This window comes from Osmerus mordax, chromosome 8 (genome assembly GCF_038355195.1).
Source record: "Osmerus mordax isolate fOsmMor3 chromosome 8, fOsmMor3.pri, whole genome shotgun sequence".
NCBI classification, from domain to species: Eukaryota; Metazoa; Chordata; class Actinopteri; order Osmeriformes; family Osmeridae; genus Osmerus; species Osmerus mordax.
This window is the reverse complement of record NC_090057.1, coordinates 8,794,876-8,811,898: the sequence shown is the minus strand read 5'-3', so window position 1 is coordinate 8,811,898 and position 17,023 is coordinate 8,794,876. Positions and strand designations below refer to the sequence as shown.

General features: G+C 45.2%; 1 protein-coding gene across 1 annotated transcript in view; it reads left to right on the top strand.

The window, feature by feature from the left end:
* The first annotated feature begins 3,301 nt into the window (after positions 1 to 3,301).
* LOC136947617 (uncharacterized) overlaps positions 3,302 to 17,023 on the top strand; it is an 18,283-nt gene continuing 4,561 nt past the window's right edge. Inside the window, exon 1 of the mRNA XM_067241745.1 lies at positions 3,302 to 3,476. Within this exon, the coding sequence (XP_067097846.1) occupies positions 3,302 to 3,476 (175 nt within the window). The remainder of the gene's footprint in view (positions 3,477 to 17,023) is intronic.

Genomic DNA, 17,023 nt, shown 5'->3' with positions numbered 1-17,023 from the left:
TTGATATTACACGTGAGAGCCCTCCTGCTGACTCAGCGCGTCAGCAATCCATCAGTCTGTCTGAGAGAAGCTGACCGCCTGCTCAGGGTGTGGAGGTGGGTAAACTCTCCGGGTTTGGAACCACAGCACACCAGAACAGCCCAGCGATGGTTTCATCAGGGGTCTAGGGAGATGATTGGACGGTATCAGGGGTGCTAGTATTCCAGTAAAGGGCCAGAGTTCCCGTGAGGGGCCAGAGAGTTCCAGAGAGGGGCGGAGAGATGCTGTGAAGTTGCAGAGTTCCAGTGAGGTTTGATAAGTTGCAGAGTTCCAGTGAGGTTTGATAGGTTGCAGAGTTCCAGTGAGGTTTGATAGGTTGCAGAGTTCCAGTGAGGTTTGATAGGTTGCAGAGTTCCAGTGAGGAGGTAGAATGTTCCAGCGACGGGGCGAAGTGTTCCAGCAGGAGAAGGGCAGAGCAGTGTTCATAAATATAATTGTGCTGGGCAGGATGCTCTCAGTTACACCTTCTACATTCTACATATGACATTTTACAGAGAGGCTTTCTGATTTTACTAGTGTATATGTGTGCATGCGTGTACAGATTGTGGCTGGCTGTGTGTGCATAGGTGAGTGTGTGTGTGTGCTACTTTACCATTAATAAAACATGTGCAGACAGGAAGTTATGCAGGCTGACAGAGCATCATGTATCTATTGATCTCTGTTTAGGCTGAGTGACGTTCCCCCAGGAGCTATCCCACTCCCTGCGACACTCCAAACAGTCGGGCCATGTTTGTTACATCTCCCCTCCTCTGACATTAGTCATACCTAATTTCCTTTTCTTTCTCTCTCTCTCTCTCTCTCTGACTCTTTATTTCTCCCTCTATCTCTCTCTGTTTCTCTCTTTCTTTTGTTGTCTGTCTCTCTGTTTTTCTGTCCATCTCCCTCTCTTTGTCTTAGCGTCTCTCTCTTGCTCTCTCTGCCCTTTTCCTCTTGCTCTGAGCCTGTCGGCTTCTCTCTCTCTTTCTGTATGCCTCCTTCTCTCTCCATCTGCTTCTCTCTCTCTCGTTCACTCAAGCGTTTGATCAGCAGTGTGTAATTAGATGCCAGAGCAGGGGCAGGGAGTAGAGGAACAGAAAACAGATTCATCTCACTTCTATCTCCCTCTCTCTACCTCTCTCTTTCTCTCTTTCTCTTTCTGTCTTTATCTCTTGCTTACTCTCTGTTTAAGTGTGTGTAGAGAGAGAGAGAGAGAGAGAGAGAGAGAGAGAGAGAGAGAGAGAGAGAGAGAGAGAGAGAGAGAGAGAGAGAGAGAGAGAGAGAGAGAGAGTTTTAATGAGGAAGTTGGGAAAGAGGTGCCAGCACTTATCCTGGAGACTCTGGCACAGCAGTAATACTGCATCCCTGCCCATCCTAATGACCAGGCCTCTGTCAGGATGATCAGGATGACCAGGCGTTCAATAAGAACACTGAAAAACCGTGACTTTCTACTTTCAATATAAGCTCTCTCACACACACATAAAACACACATACACTTCTCTGCTCAGAGAACCAGACAGAGTGGGTGGTGCCCTAGAAGGCCATCTCCGGCGTGACGGACTTATGTCAGGTTATCATGGTGAGAAGGCAGATGATGTATATGAATAAGACATATACACAACCTATTGCCAATCTGTCATGTACTTTCATTATTCTCAACAAGACTGGCCTTGGCATCATCTTTAATGTCCATCTTCCCCCTCTCCTCTCTCGCTGTTTATTCATACATGCATGCATTTATTCATCCATTTGTGCATCTACTAATATCCAGTTCTCATGCTTTTTTTTAAAATATTAAGTTATTCATTTTCATCCTGAATGTACATCATCCATCCTTCCATCCATCATACCTTCATCTATGTATTTATCCATTCACTACTATCCTGTTATTACAGAAAGATTTAGTTCCACGCTCACATCCCTCCATGTTTGTATTTAGTTGGCATCCCTCATAGATCAGCAGCCGTATTAGCTTAGCCTTCAACACCATAAGCACCTCATTACACAAACACACGCACACACACACACACACACACGCTCACATTCTCACATATACCCTCTGTATAAACATCCCCTATATGTGTGACAAGGACATAAACCATCTCTCCTCCAAGGTTAGCCTCACCAACCTCATACACCATTCTGAACTGTGGCTGTGATTCATGCAGCGCCGTGTGGGCTCCCAGCCCAGGAGCCCCACTCAGACCACATGTTGTTCTTCTGCTCTCTGCCTCTCTCTCTTTCTCTCTCTGTCTGTGATTGTTCATAGCTGATGTCTGGCCTTTGTCCCTGGGGAAATGGAAACATAGATGGATACATGGACGTGTTGACAGAGAAATGGATGGATGGATGGCCAGATTGGTTGATGGATAGATGGACAGAAGGAAGATGGACGGAGGGATGGACAGAAGGCTGATAGATGAATGAATGGAGGACCGGATGGAACGTTAGATTCACCTGTCTATCAACATCTATTGCTTTTCATCTATCAGCGTCTGTAACATGAATGTGGATTTCTTCCGAGCGTACTTTTCAGTTGGATGCTATTATGGAGTTTAGCCGTTAACAGGCTCAGCTCTGCCTTGTAAACAAACACTTATGTCGTTGCTATCTTAATTCTCAGAGGGACGTGTGAATATTCAGACTTGTTTTACATAAGTCTCTTAATCTCATAATATGCTGTGTGTTACTGGTAATGACAGCATCCAATCACAGCTGAGGGACTTGGGGAGTTAGTGGGTTAGTAGGGTTGGGGGTGAAGGTGGAGTAGTTGGACAAGGTGGGGGTAGGGGGTGGGTGTAGATGTAGGGGGCGCACGGCAGACATATTCAATTTGGACTATCCTGGGCGAAGCTATTCATATCATGGTTACAGCTAAATCTGTGTTGCAGCATGGTTCAGTGAGACAGAATATGACCCCCCCACCCCTCCCCGTCTCCTGGTGAAGACCTCGAGGGGGTCCCTCTTTCTCTCTTTCTCTTCTCTCTCTTGTTTTCTTTCTCCTTCGTCTCCTTTATCCTGTGACATTTTTCCCTCCCTCTCTTCCTCCCACGCTCTCTCTCACTCTCGCTGTCAACGTCAGGATTAGTGGACGTTTATCATGGCTATCTCGAAGCAGCATCTTTACACGCATCACAAAGCCATAACTGAGTATGCTATTAGCGCTTCATAAGCAATGTAGCGCAGCGTAGCCTGTATAAAACCCCTCGTAATGATCAGCTGTCAGTCCGTTCACCTCATGTCTAAATTCTCACACCTCTTCGGTGCAGCAGAATCACGGTCCAACATGTTGATTGGAAGCAGCCAGCAAGCATTAGTGGACCACTGCCAGGGAGGCAGCCAGCTAGACCTCAGGTCCTGGGTCCAGCTGTTCATCTGGAACCTCCTCAAGGGGGAGGCCCAACCAAGTCCTGGTCCAGCCTTCTCCTGGGCCTGGTCCAGCACCATCTGCTCCTGGGGATGTGGGTCACATTCATCCCTCAAGCTAACTCTGCACGGACCAGGCTAGGGCAAGGACATAGGTTAGACTGGGCCGGGCACTCACATGGACCTGCACTACACTGGGTCAGGCTGGGGCAAGGACCTGAATTAGACTGGGTCAGGCTGGGGCAAGGACCTGAATTAGACTGGGCCAAGCTGGGACATTGGCCACATCTAGACTGGAGTTAGAATGGGCTGGACTGGAGCAAAGACCAGACCTGCACTGTGTTAGAGTGGGTTGAGACATGAACCTGGGCTGTGCGCTCCAAACTACATGTCTCTGATACTGAAACAGACTACATTTACATAATGTAATTTAGAAGAAATTTTTTATGTCAATGAAGATGAGAGAGATCATCTGAGAGCTCAATGTCAGACAGGGTTGCTGTCCCAGTCCCTAGTTCTTTCGCCTATTGTCTGGACTCATCTGTGACATGTCTATCAATGTGATTATGTGTTGGTGTGTGCGTCTGTGCCTGTCTGTCTGTCTGTCTGTCTGTATGCTTGTTTGTGTGAGGGTGTGACAGTCAGTCTGTGGATCTCTTTGTTGTGTGTTGTGTATGTGTGTGGATGGATGTGTCTGGGTGTGTTTGTGTGTGATGTTCGCGTGATTGTGTGTGTGTGTGTTTGTCTGTGTTGGTATGTGTGTTTGTGTGGTTCCTCGTTCTGCATCTCTACAGCTTCTGGAGGAGATGGCGTTGACGTCTATCACCACTCACCCTCCAGCCAGAGGGCTGTTGAATTATCACTCCACCTTACTCCCTCCATCCCACTCTCGCTCCCTCTCTCGCTCCCTCGCTCCTTCCTCCAGATTGAACACAACAACACCATCAATCTGCATGTTAGCTCCTGCACAGACATTCCACATTCTGACAAGGACAAAAAGACAGTGTGTGTGTGCATTTATAAGTGTGTGTGTGTGCGTGTGTGTGTGTGTTTGTTTGTGTGGCGTCAATGTGCCTCCCTGTCTCTTTCTGTATGTGTGGTTGCACACACTTCTATGCATAGATCTCCCTCCCTCCCTCCCTCCCTCCCTCCCTCCCTCTCTCTCTCTCTCTCTCTCTCTCTCTCTCTCTATCCCTCTCTCTCTCTCCCTCTCTCTCTCTCTCTCTCCCTCTTTCCCTCCCTCCCTCCGTCCCTCCCTCTCCCTGTGTGCTGACAGTGATGTACGACAGGCCCAGTCCCCCAGCCCCTGCTCCTAATGAGGAAACTGTGGTGAGGTGATGATGAGCCAGGCTGCGTGGGCGTGTGTCTGGGCCCCCGGGCGCACCGTCAGGGGCCCCTTGTAACCGGCGGTGGGAGAGATCAGCCAGAGATGACCTGAGGAGGAGAGACATTTCCATCACTGAGAGATCAGTAAGTGACAGAGGAGGGAGAACAAGGAAGGGGTAGAGAGATATGGAGGGAGAGGGGGAGTGGAGAGGGGAGGGCTGAAGACGGGAGAGATACAGACAGAGTGGGAAAGAGAGGAGGGACGGAGAGATTGACAGGAAGGGAGAGATAGATAGACATAGAGTGAGCGAGATTACTTTAACATCACAACAATGCAATAAATACAAGAAAGTCATAAAAATGACACGCACAATGAGCCCTTGGCCTGGATTCCGACTTATAAATTCCACCCTGTACATTAGGTAAAGATAAACCTAGGACTGTCAATGACTGTGCAATCTTGATTATTTACCAGGTGCAAATGTCCTGCCAGAAGCACCATGCTCTGGGGGAAGGACAGGGCCAAGGCTTGGTGGATGCTTGTTCTCAATGCGAAACGGCCCCCCTGCTCAGCCTTCCGGAGCAAAAACAGACCGCGCTGGCCAACCGGAAAATCGAAAGTGAAAGGTGTTTTAGCGAGGGACAGGATAAAAGGTGATCTTCTCTCTCTCAACCCCCCCCCCCCACACACACCCCTTCCTCATTTCCCCTCGGTGACTGCCTCAGCCAGAATAAACCTTGAGAGTGGAGAGACGGGAACACAGGAGCCATGGACATTGCCACAGGCTACACTCTCCACTATAAAGCCACTCTAATCCACTCAGCCAAGGCAGACCCATGTCTGAAATAGCCATTTGGTGCTGTGTCTAAATCCTTTTTACTGCCTTGGCCTGTTTACTGTCCTTCATGGGGTTAGGCAGGAGAGGATTGGTGGGGGAGAGATACAGTAGTGTCTCCCAGAAAGAGGTATGGTGTGAAAACCCCTGTAAGTCTCTCTAACCCTCTTCCCTGTCCATGTCAGTTCCCGTGATGCACTTTGATTATGAGTGTTCATGGAGAAATGAGCAACTGCGAGTGTGTAAGTATACACGTCAGGGCACTGGGACAGATCAGTGTCCACTCCTACTGAGTTTGTGTTTCCTATCTATTAGGAGGAGCACAGATCCAGGATCAGATCCCAGGCAAAAGAGTCTCTTCTAAAAAGCTGACCTCAGTTCTACTTTACATTTACATTTACATTTATTCATTTAGCAGACGCTTTTATCCAAAGCGACTTCCAAGAGAGAGCTTTACAAAGTGCATAGGTCACTGATCATAACAACAAGATAGCCAAAAAACATCGCGAGTAGCCAAAACATGAAGCACACATTGTGAACAACCAAAGTAAGTGCCAAAGGGAAGAACCATAAGAGCATGTAGTTAAACAAGTCACAACCAAACAACATGAACAGCTATAAGTGCAAGTGTACCTGTGGGAAAAAGCAACAGTAATAAAACAATATATCACAGCGAGAACCAAAAATTTAAATCAGTTACCACTAACCACAAGAGCAACAAGTCTCTAAGCAAGAGTCATTGTGATCCTTGAGGAAACTAACATCGGGTCAAGCGAACCGTTCCTAAGTACCGTTGTACTCCCGGAACAAGTGCGTCTTGAGCCTTTTCTTGAAGGTGGAGAGACAGTCAGTGTCTCTGATGGAGGTGGGGAGTTGATTCCACCACTGGGGGGCCAGACAGGAGAAGAGCTTGTGTTGGGACCGGGCGGTCTTGAGCGGTGGGACCACCAGGCGGTTGTCTGAAGAAGACCGTAGGTGGCGGGTGGGGGTGTAAGGCTGCAGGAGAGACTTGATGTAGACGGGTGCAGTCCCGTTCACTGCTCGGAAGGTCAATACCAGGGTCTTGAATCTGATACGGGCCATGATAGGTAGCCAGTGGAGAGAGATGAGGAGCGGGGTAACATGGGAGCGTCTGGGTAGATTGTAGACCAGGCGGGCCGCCGCGTTCTGAATCCTCTGAAGAGGGCGGGTTGCACTTTACAACCTGTATACAAAGCAGCTGTCCATGGTGCTGAATTAGCTCCCAGTCAGTCTAGACCAGAGACCCCTGAGGTTACCCCTAAACATACTCTCCTCTTCCACCCTGGACCTCGTCAACCCAACCCCCAAAAACACAGGGGGAGGGGGGGGGGTGGCGATATAGATGGTATGATATACATAGAGGTATAAAGCATAACCTTGACATCTTTGATATATAGAGCAAGGCACAGAGGTCAGTTCTGTCGTTATGCCCAGATACTATATATCATAGATAGACATAGATGTATAGAGGTGAAGACTATAGATTGAAGGTCGGTATAGAGGGTAGCCCTGACATCATAGATATAGAGAGGCATAGGCACCCAGACTATAATCCTGCCATCCTCTTCAGATGCTCTCAAACAACAATAAATAGCATCGCATGAGGGATTATAGCAACGTGACGCACCAGCCCCTCTCTCTGTGGCCGGCCAGCGCCGCAGGCCTGAGTGATTACAGAGAATCTCCATTTGTGTTCCGTTGTATCCTGGGTGTATTTATCCTGTTGTAGGGCGCTTTGGAGGATTGGAGGGGTGGGGGGTTAGTGCAGGAGATTAAAAGCACATAGAGGGCAGATTATAAAAAATGATCAAAGCATTCGCTCTGAGATTGGAATACATGTGATAACTCACAGCTTCACCTTTCGTCGGGGTTTCATCAGCAAGCCGAGGATCTGGGTCACTTTAGCAGGGTAAACAAACGGCCATGACCAACAGGCCCCGACATGGCTATTCAATTCTCCTAGTTCCGTGATTGGCAAACACACGTTTTTCCCGGTGTTCCTCCCACAGCTTTCTCTATTATGAATGAAATAACTAAATATGGCAAATTGACTTTTCGCTCAGTTCTGAATATGAATAAAAAAACACCTTAAAATTGTATGATTAAATAAGCCTGGGAACTTTGGAAATCAGCCACTAAGACTGAGACACTGAGCAATTGAAAAGGGGAGTGTGGAAAAAAGTTATAGCCTGCAGACCTGCAATAATCCAAAGCATTTCTTACGACCTTCTTGTCGTTTGTAGAGATTGATTACCTGTCTGTTTGTGATGTACTGTGGTAGTAGCCTGTGTTGTGATAGGAATTCCCATTGTGTTTTACATTATCGGGATTGTAAAAATATTGCAATTCTATAAAAGATATTTCATCACCATGCAACGGCCAAGCACAGATCGGATAAATAATTAACTAGTCGTCTGAAAGCAACTTGCCTCTCATGTTACAGCTGTGGATTGGCGGCGGCAGAGACACAGGCATGCATAATGCATGGTTCATGTACAGTAGATTTGTAGAACACAGGATATAAACACTCCAGTACAGAACCCTGGAACATGCCCCAGGAGGTCAGCATTCTTAGAATTCCTCCTGAAACTTCTACACTGATTGCAAAATAATTACTTACAGTAATTGTATTGGAATTTGATTCGTGATTGTTGATTTGTCATCTGTCATAACTGCATGTCTTTCTGTCTTCACTATGAACTGCTTTGGCAACATTGTTAACGTGTTAGTACATTAAATATATTCTGGAATACAATACCAGATTCCATGCAGCCATACATGAACAATCACCTTAGAGGCATTGAGCACAGCATGACAGTAATGTCCCTGCAATCTTCCTCCAGGAACCTTGCATAACTCCCCACATTACTCCATGCATAATGGCTTTACAGCCATGCAACCTTCTCTTTCCAGCTTCCGTACCTTAATCTGATATTATCATTTATAAACCTCTGGCCTTTGGACAGGGTGATGCATATTAAAGTTAAAACAATCTCAGAAGGAGATGGCCATCTGCTCAAAACTAGTAGGTCAGTTGTGCGTTAGGAGCAGAGTCGATAATCTGACTAAATCTATACTTTTTAACTTTTGGCGTATCACTTCTGGCATTTTCAAAGATCTATAAATCAGAGTTGATGAAAGATTCAGGCACGGCTTGAGATTTAAGCAGCATCAATCTGGGAAAGCAATTTCTGGATAATGAACACCCTTCCTCACCCTCCCCCCATTAAAGATGTATTATTTTATTCTTTGTATTCTCTCTGTTCTTTTATTCTCTTCTCTCTCTTGCATTCAGATGCTCGAGGGACGCTCTCCAGAACAGACACATTGAACTGCTAAATCAACTCCCACCCCTGTGGGCTCACCTTCATTTAAAAACAAACAGCCAAGGTGAAGTGAACTCATCTTACAGGCTAACACATCCAGACAGGACAATAACTACCTAACCTAGGTCCATTACTGTCTAGAAATTCTGTCAGATATTTGGGTGCTTTTGATTTTTCTTCCCCACATAAATGAAACCCCACAAAATGAAATGTTCAGATACTTGGGCTTTTATTGCATGGGGTCTATATTTATAAAAAGGGTGGAGGGTTGATTGGTTTTGTTCTGAGGTAGGGGAATAGTGGCAGGGAGGGGGTAAAGAATGGTTGAAAGGTGGGAGGTTGGGGAGGGTGGCAGAGAGTGGGGTAGAAGCCTCAGAGCTAGGTAAGCCACAAGGCCTCTCCAAGGGTAAACTTCAGGCCACCTCACCAAAAAAAGATTTCCCTTTTGGTCTCCTGCCATCACATATCACTTTGTGTATAATTTAATCTTTTTAATGTTCCGGGCGGTCCCTTTCAACCTGCCCAGTGCTTAGACAGAGGTTTTTACCATAATTGGCTCCAACATCAGCTTGACTGGGTAGTGAAGCACGTCAGCATGGCCCACTGTTTAAAACAAACCCTCCCCTCAAGGTTAATCTGTTCACACTGTCAGGAGAGTGGCATGTTGTTGCGTGCGTCAGATGATTTCATTCGGCAGGCAAGGTATCCCATTGGCATCATGAGTGTTTCGGGTATTTTGACGTTTTATCATATTTTATGTGTGGAAAGATGTTTCTGTTCTCTGTGACAGAAAACACCCACGCTCTCTAGCTGTTGTTTTAAAGAATATGAACACACACTTGTACAACACCTACACACACATTTTCACACACACACACCTACACATCTTTACATCTTTACATACACATGTATATCCTATATGCACAGAGTGCAGCGGTACACACCCACAAACATACATACTCTCACACACAGGAGCTGATGGGAGCTGACATTCATAGCATGAGAACGTGTCGTTCGTCAACAAAACTTGATGGGTATTTAATCGTATTGATTTTTGATATATAGCATCAGTCAAAAGGGATGTGTATTGAATGTATGGAGGTTAATACATGATTGATTGTGGTCTTTAGTGGGATGTGCGTTGAATGGAGAGGTTAATATATGATTGATTTATGTCTTTTAGTGTATGTATTGTGTGTTGAACAGCATCATGATTCCCATTCCTTTCCGCTTCCACCGTTGTGAAGGTGTACACACACACACACACACACATTCACACACTGGTCTAATGTAAAGTAGTGGACAACTTCAATTCAATTCACCAAGCCCCCCTCTTCTCCATGCGGACCCATGTATCACTGCTCATTTTATAGAGGGCATACAGGAAATCGAAGTAGGCATGCAGCATAGCCTGCATATCACGTATACTTCACTCCTGGGGTAAACACTAGTACTGAGGCAAGGACACAGCCCAAGAAAGCAGATACAGCAAACAGGGTATTCTGTGAACATTTATACACCATCACCCTGAACAGTTCCTAAACTTCTGAAGAGAAGCCAAACTCAACTCACCCTTCTCTCAATCTCCCAATTTCAGTTTCTCTCGCATGTCCTTGAACCTCCCTTTGTCTATCCTCCCTCCCTTCCTTATGCCCTCCCTCATGCCCTCCCTCCCTCTTTTCTTTCAGTTTTTGTCATTTTTGTTCTTCTACCCAGCCTCTGTTGCTCACATTTTATCTCTCTCTTCCTTCCCACTCTTTTTTCTCTCCACCCTTTCTCATTCTCTCCCTCCACCCTCTTTTTTCTCCCTATCCCATATCCCCCTCTCCCTCTCCTCTAATCCAGTCTGAGAAGGTTAATAACAGATACAGTTTTACCACAGACCATCCCAACCCCCAAGGAAGACTTCAGACCCAAACCCAGAAGGATTGGAGTTTTCCAGTCTGTCTCTTCTCTGCCTCCATCTCAAGTGATGTCCTTTCGCTTATCTTAATCCCAGACAGATTCTGTCGACCTCGTAATAACCTTGACAACGTTCACCAAAATTCAGAGATCATCCCTGCTTCCAAAAACGAACTATTACTAATGTTATTTAGCTTATACAAGCTGTTCCCTATAGGTATTACTGTTATCAATGTCATTGAAAACATCATTATTATTAATGTAATTAATTTATGTTATTGAATGATTTTTGTTATTACTGTTAACAAGGATATTAGCCTACTGTTATTAAAGGTATGAATGTTATTGATGATATTACTGTTATTGATGATATTACTATTATTAATAACACAGACCCTGTCCAATAACACAGTCCACTTGTCTTAAAACCATGTCAATAACTGAAGTTAGCAGTCTGGTAATGTGAGTGGATGGTATCTATACAGAAGACTTACTTTCAACAATTGAACTCAGTCACATATGCAAAATGTTGCATTCCCTCTGGCCTCTCCAAGAAGAAAACAGATATCTTATTAGCATATTCAAATCATCATACTCAATTATGTCCAATCTTGTTAGATCCACTCTGGACTGTGAGAGAGATACGCCAACAGTTTTCCTAAAGCGATGGTTGCCATTTCTTATTTTATTCATCAACATACAGGCTGACTGAAATGTAAAGTGGACTGCTCGTCCTCTGTTTAGGAAGTCAGTCCGAATATTAATGTTCAGTCCAGCCCAGCAAAAAAGATTTCAGGAGTGAATTGATTATCTTTTACTGGGGGCTTAATACGCCTTTCATGTCAGAAGATGCTCTAAACCTGATTAGAGGGTTGGACTTCAGGAAAACACTTTGACAGGCTGATGTACTGTATAGTGATTTGGTGCTGAATTAATACTGCCGTCAAAAAAAACATTAGAATAATGTTTTTCGCAGTTGTCAGATTGTCTTAGACAGCCTTATATAGAACTCAATATTTCTTGTAGAAATTCTGTGGAAGCAGAAATAGTTCTGACTGGAAGAAGGCTCTATTTGTCACCCTCATTAGATGGTTACCTACAGGGTCACCTGGTTCTGCATAGCACTCTTTTTCATAAAAGAAAACGAAAACAGTACACACTTGTGAAAGTCTGTTACTGTGCAATGATAGAAAATGGAATAGGCATTATCAACACATAAACTAACTAATGAATGGGAATCTCCATGATGTATGACAAACAGTGGCTGACTACCCGTCTACTTGCTAGTCTTGCTTCTGATCCCTTCAGATATAAACACAACAAATAACAAGTCAGTCAGACTGACAGAAATAAAGCTATAATTGTTCCCTCTGGGATTGACACTACAAGTGTCACAGTTGCCTGTGGAGAAAAGACTTCACAAAAAAAACATGCAAGGACGCACTTCAAGGTCACAGACGGTCTGTCGAAAGAGGAATTTCATGAAAAAAACAAAAGGAAACAATGACACTATGCCACGTTTTTATAGTTTTTTCTTCATCCACCAACCAAAGCTTTCGGTGCAGAGCAATGAACCGTCTGACCTCGCAGCACTAATTAGAATCCCGGCAAAGGGTTCTAGAACGTTGATGCTCACGACACACCAGCCCAACCTGCCTGCCTCACTCACCTCGAAAACAAAGTACTTTGAAACTAAACTGGCACAGACACACACGAAACCCTTGAACTTTCCTCCTATTGTCCCTCCTCATCCCCTGTTTATTAGAAGAGCTGCCTGTGTGCTGGAGAGCTCCTGACCCTCGGCTGACAAGATAGTTTCTGTCTCTGGCATTCTCAAATTAAGAGAATTAATATATTTCCACTTTGTATTTAATACATTTTTATTACATTTGAGGTCAAAGAGCCCAACTGATGAATTTCTGATGAGTGGCATGCGTTATGTCATTTCAGATTTGGTGGTGTCTGGATGAGACCTGAGGTATTTGTGGTTGTGATAGCTGGTGAATCCACATTCCTGTCACAGTCTGAGAGATAGATCGACGAGTTTGTTAAGGAGTGAATGCGCTGACCAGGGTAGTCAAACCATAGCACAGTAACAGAGGTGGTTGGGTGAGCAGGCTGGATAGATAACTGGGATGTGTTTCTGTTGTTATCTACATTTGCCACACTACCATACACGCACATGCACACCCACACCCACACACACGTGCACCAACAAACACATGCAGACTCGCACACACTCACACGTACACTAACACACACATGTTATTGTAGGTTCACACACACGAACACACACATGCAGAGGCAGCGGGCACCTCATGCTAATAGCAGCCGTGACTGAGTTGCATAATGATTATCTCCCTCTGCTCCCCCTTCCTCCCCCCTTCCCTCCACCTCACCCCTTCCCCTCTTTCCCCAGTCAGTGCGATCCTGGCTAAGTGCTTCTCATGCCAGCGTTAATTACCATTAATTATTACCCCTGCTGTGTTTCAATGCCACAAATCCCCTGGAGAGCAGCCCCTGTCTGCCCTCTGTGTCCCTCCAGGGCTCCAGAGTATCAGGGGCGAAGCCAGCCACGTGCACCCCGCATCCATGAAGCTGTGCTGGGCATGAGAACCTCCGCAGGCTGGGGTCCGGGGGTGGAGGGTGGAGGGAGTTCATGGTCATGTGTGGGTGGATGTCGGTATGGGCGGATAGAGAGATGGATGGGAAGGGATGGGAAGATCAAATGTGTGTAGTAGGTGGGGACAGATGGGCAATGTTTATCTCAACATCGTGAGAGTGAAAGAGGGAGAGAGAGCGTTTCTGACCAAGAGAGAGCAAGCCAGAGAAAAGGAGGAAAGAGCGAGCTCTCTGTGGCGACGTGTCTCTCACCAGGACATTCTCTGACACTGATCTCCGATTCCATCCCACAAGAGAGGTGAGGATGCAGCTCCCTGTCGCCGTGACAACGAGGCGCTTGGCAGACGGGCTGCGTGTCTGAGGGGGACAGCCTCCTCGTTAGAAACAAATGAAAAGTCTTCAGAGGTATACAGTGAAGTTCAGCTGCTCTGAGAAGTCATTACAGCTTGTTGTTTCCTAGATACTGAACCGCAGATGAAACTGTTGCTGTACACACGAGAAACAATAACAGAAGTGAAACTGTGCATTGGATTTTCCAAGCGCTTCTAGGGAAATCAATGTTGTTGCAGATAAAAATCTTACTCTCTCATCTCTCTGATTCATAAGATGGTGCAATTGATGTTGGCCTGTTGTGGTCTTCTAGAAGCTAGAATGAGCCCAGAAACATTTGGATATGTACTTCAGAGGAAGGAGAGGAGAGGAGCTTGTAATAGCTGCCTCCCAGGTGCCCTGACAGCAGTACCAAGGTTACAGTCTTTTATTTTGAAGGTCAAGTATTTGCCACATATACTCTCACTGTGACCGCCTCAAAACTCAAGGACTGCAGCTTTGGAAGGGGGTGGATTAGACGCACAGTTTACCAACATGTAGGAGATTTCTTATAACTCCCAAGGATACACTCTTATTTATCTTCAAAGATTAATGATAAACACCTGAAACGTGACCGTTACACTCACTGGTAAAAGCAAGGAAATTAATACTATCATCTCCATGTTAACTCAACTGTGTTCCTTTTATGCTAAAATCTCTTTCCTCTCCTGAGTGTGAAAACCCTTGGGGGCCGCCAGTCATTCTGCCACTAAAGCTTAAGCATCTTAAGATTCATGTTGGAACTGCCTGCTGTATGCATATGGATCCTAATTGATATTCATGACCACTTCCTGTATCTAGTCCAATGACCCCACGGTATATTTAGTTATATTACTCTGCTCCAATCATCACATGCAATTTTTATTCAGCATCGTGATGAAAAATAATTTCCAGGTTGCAGTCAGGCCTTCAGAGCCAGGGAGGGTAGGGAGAGGAGAGAGTGAGGTTGAAGAGGGGGGAGAGGAGGGAGAGGGGAGAGTGACGTTGAAGAGGGGGGAGAGGAGGGAGAGGGGAGAGTGAGGTTGAAGAGGGGGGAGAGGAGGGAGAGGGGACACTGAGAAGGAGGAGGGGGAGATTTCAGATTAAAGCAGATTGACAGCACCACAGAAGGCACAGACATCCCCCAGTAACAAACACAGGACATCTTCTCTCTCTCTCTCTCTCTCTCTCTCTCTCTCTCTCTCTCTCTCTCTCTCTCTCTCTCTCTCTCTCTCTCTCTCTCTCACTCTCTCTCTCTCTCTCTCTCTCTCACCCTCTGTCTGCCTCCCCTTCTCTCTAAGGTCTAGGACGTGCCACCATGACCAAACCTTCAGTTAGATGTGCTGTCATGCAGCAGATGAATAAATAAGATGTTTAATTGATGTTAATTTAAATTAAAACACTGACCTCATGAATTCTGTGGATAGTTCTATACCTTATTCCCCAAATGACTTCCAATGTAATGAATATGAAAATGTAATTGCAGTGGAGCCTATTAAGGAATGTCAATAGGTTAACAACCAGATCAATAACAGTTCAGTAACAGCTTCATAACATTGAACATAACAATATTTGCAAACTTATTGACCAAACTTAATGGTGCGTACAGTATAAATTAATGACAAGAACTGTATAACTTCATTAATGATGAATCAATCATAGCTTTATGAGTCTTCATAGTAGTTGCAAATTGTCATTGACCTCCGGGCAGCCAAAAATAATTTTGAGTCGATGCAGTACTTTCTCTTGTACAACACTGATGACAACACTGATGAATGCAATCAAGGACACTGTTGGCTCTCTGGTGAAGTACAGTGAACCTCCACCATTAGTTACTGAATGGAGAATAGCCACATAATACCTCAAGCTTCAATATCTGCTCTGAGCTATCCTGTCAGAATGAAGAATTCATTTTTTCCCAATTCTTTTGCTCTGTTTGACTGGAGTAGGCCAATGTGCGTCAGTTGGTGGAGAGAGACGTAGCAGGTCTTTGTGTCATTACTGCTGACTAAGGCTCCTCGTGTCTCAATAGTCCACATTTATTGAGTTAACTTATGCTGAATCTGCGATGTGGAGGAACAATGCAGGCAAGAGTGGTGACAAAGTCCTGGTATTGAACAAATACAAATGGATGCTTAAAGCAGTGTGTTTTGACTTCTTCAATTAAAAACCATTGAACATTTTGATTACTAACAAGAACGTAATTGTTGTGTTCTGCTTATAACTGTCCAAATAAAATTACACTGATAAAAGGGGAAATACACATGGTGTGAAATAAACGGTAGAGTTTGTCAGTTTTGTACAGCACTGTATGTATTCATATTTAATGCACATCCCACACCAGCTACAGGGAAGACTGTACTCACCCAGGCTTGGATTCTGCCACATGGCTGCTTCTCACTCTCCCCCACAGCCATGGAGGATGGAGGGATGGAGGGATGGAGGGAGGGGTGGAAGACAGAACCTGCAAGATAGGCAGGGAGGGGGAAAGAAGGAGGGAGCAATTGAAAGTTTAGAGGAGGACAGAAGCAAGATGCTATGGAGGGGTAAAAGGATGGAGAGATGGATGGATGTGCAATTTATGCAGCTAAAAGTAGAGGCAGAGCAGAAGTCCAGCAGCGTCAACAAGGCTGTGTGCTGCAGGCAGGTAGCCGGGCAGGGCTCGAAGCGTTACTATCTTGGTACTTAGCTCGTTTTAGGTGACACTTCATTTTGACTCAATGTGACAAGATAAGATTTTTTTTCGAATGCTCACTCAAATGTTCGAATGCTGGCTGAAGACTTTCCCTGACTGTCACTAAGATGAATCTTCATGAAACCTTTATGAATCCTAACACTCAACATGGTGGGCTATTTAATAAGCTCACCAAAACTGGAATGTTATGTATCATTGATTAAGTAATTGTTGCAACAAGTCTTGTGTGAAACGTCTTCATGTGCCTGCTGGCATATCTCCAAGGTAACACTGAAGATGAACAGAACGGGTTCACCTGGTTTTATCCAGCCAAGGTTCCAATGTCCCAACCTTTCAGAACAGTCCTTGAGCTCATCCAGTGGAATCCCACAAGGCAACACACAACAGATGACAACCCAAAACAAGTTTTATGTGTATTCTTTAAATTGCTGCCTAAAAAACAGAATCCTCAGAACTCCCCCATTTTGTTGATGAAGGAGGCAGAAGAAGCCAGGAGGTTTCCCCAGGGAAGATTCCCCTGGTGTCTGTGAGCATCTCATGATGATGCTGAAGCTGCTGATTGGATG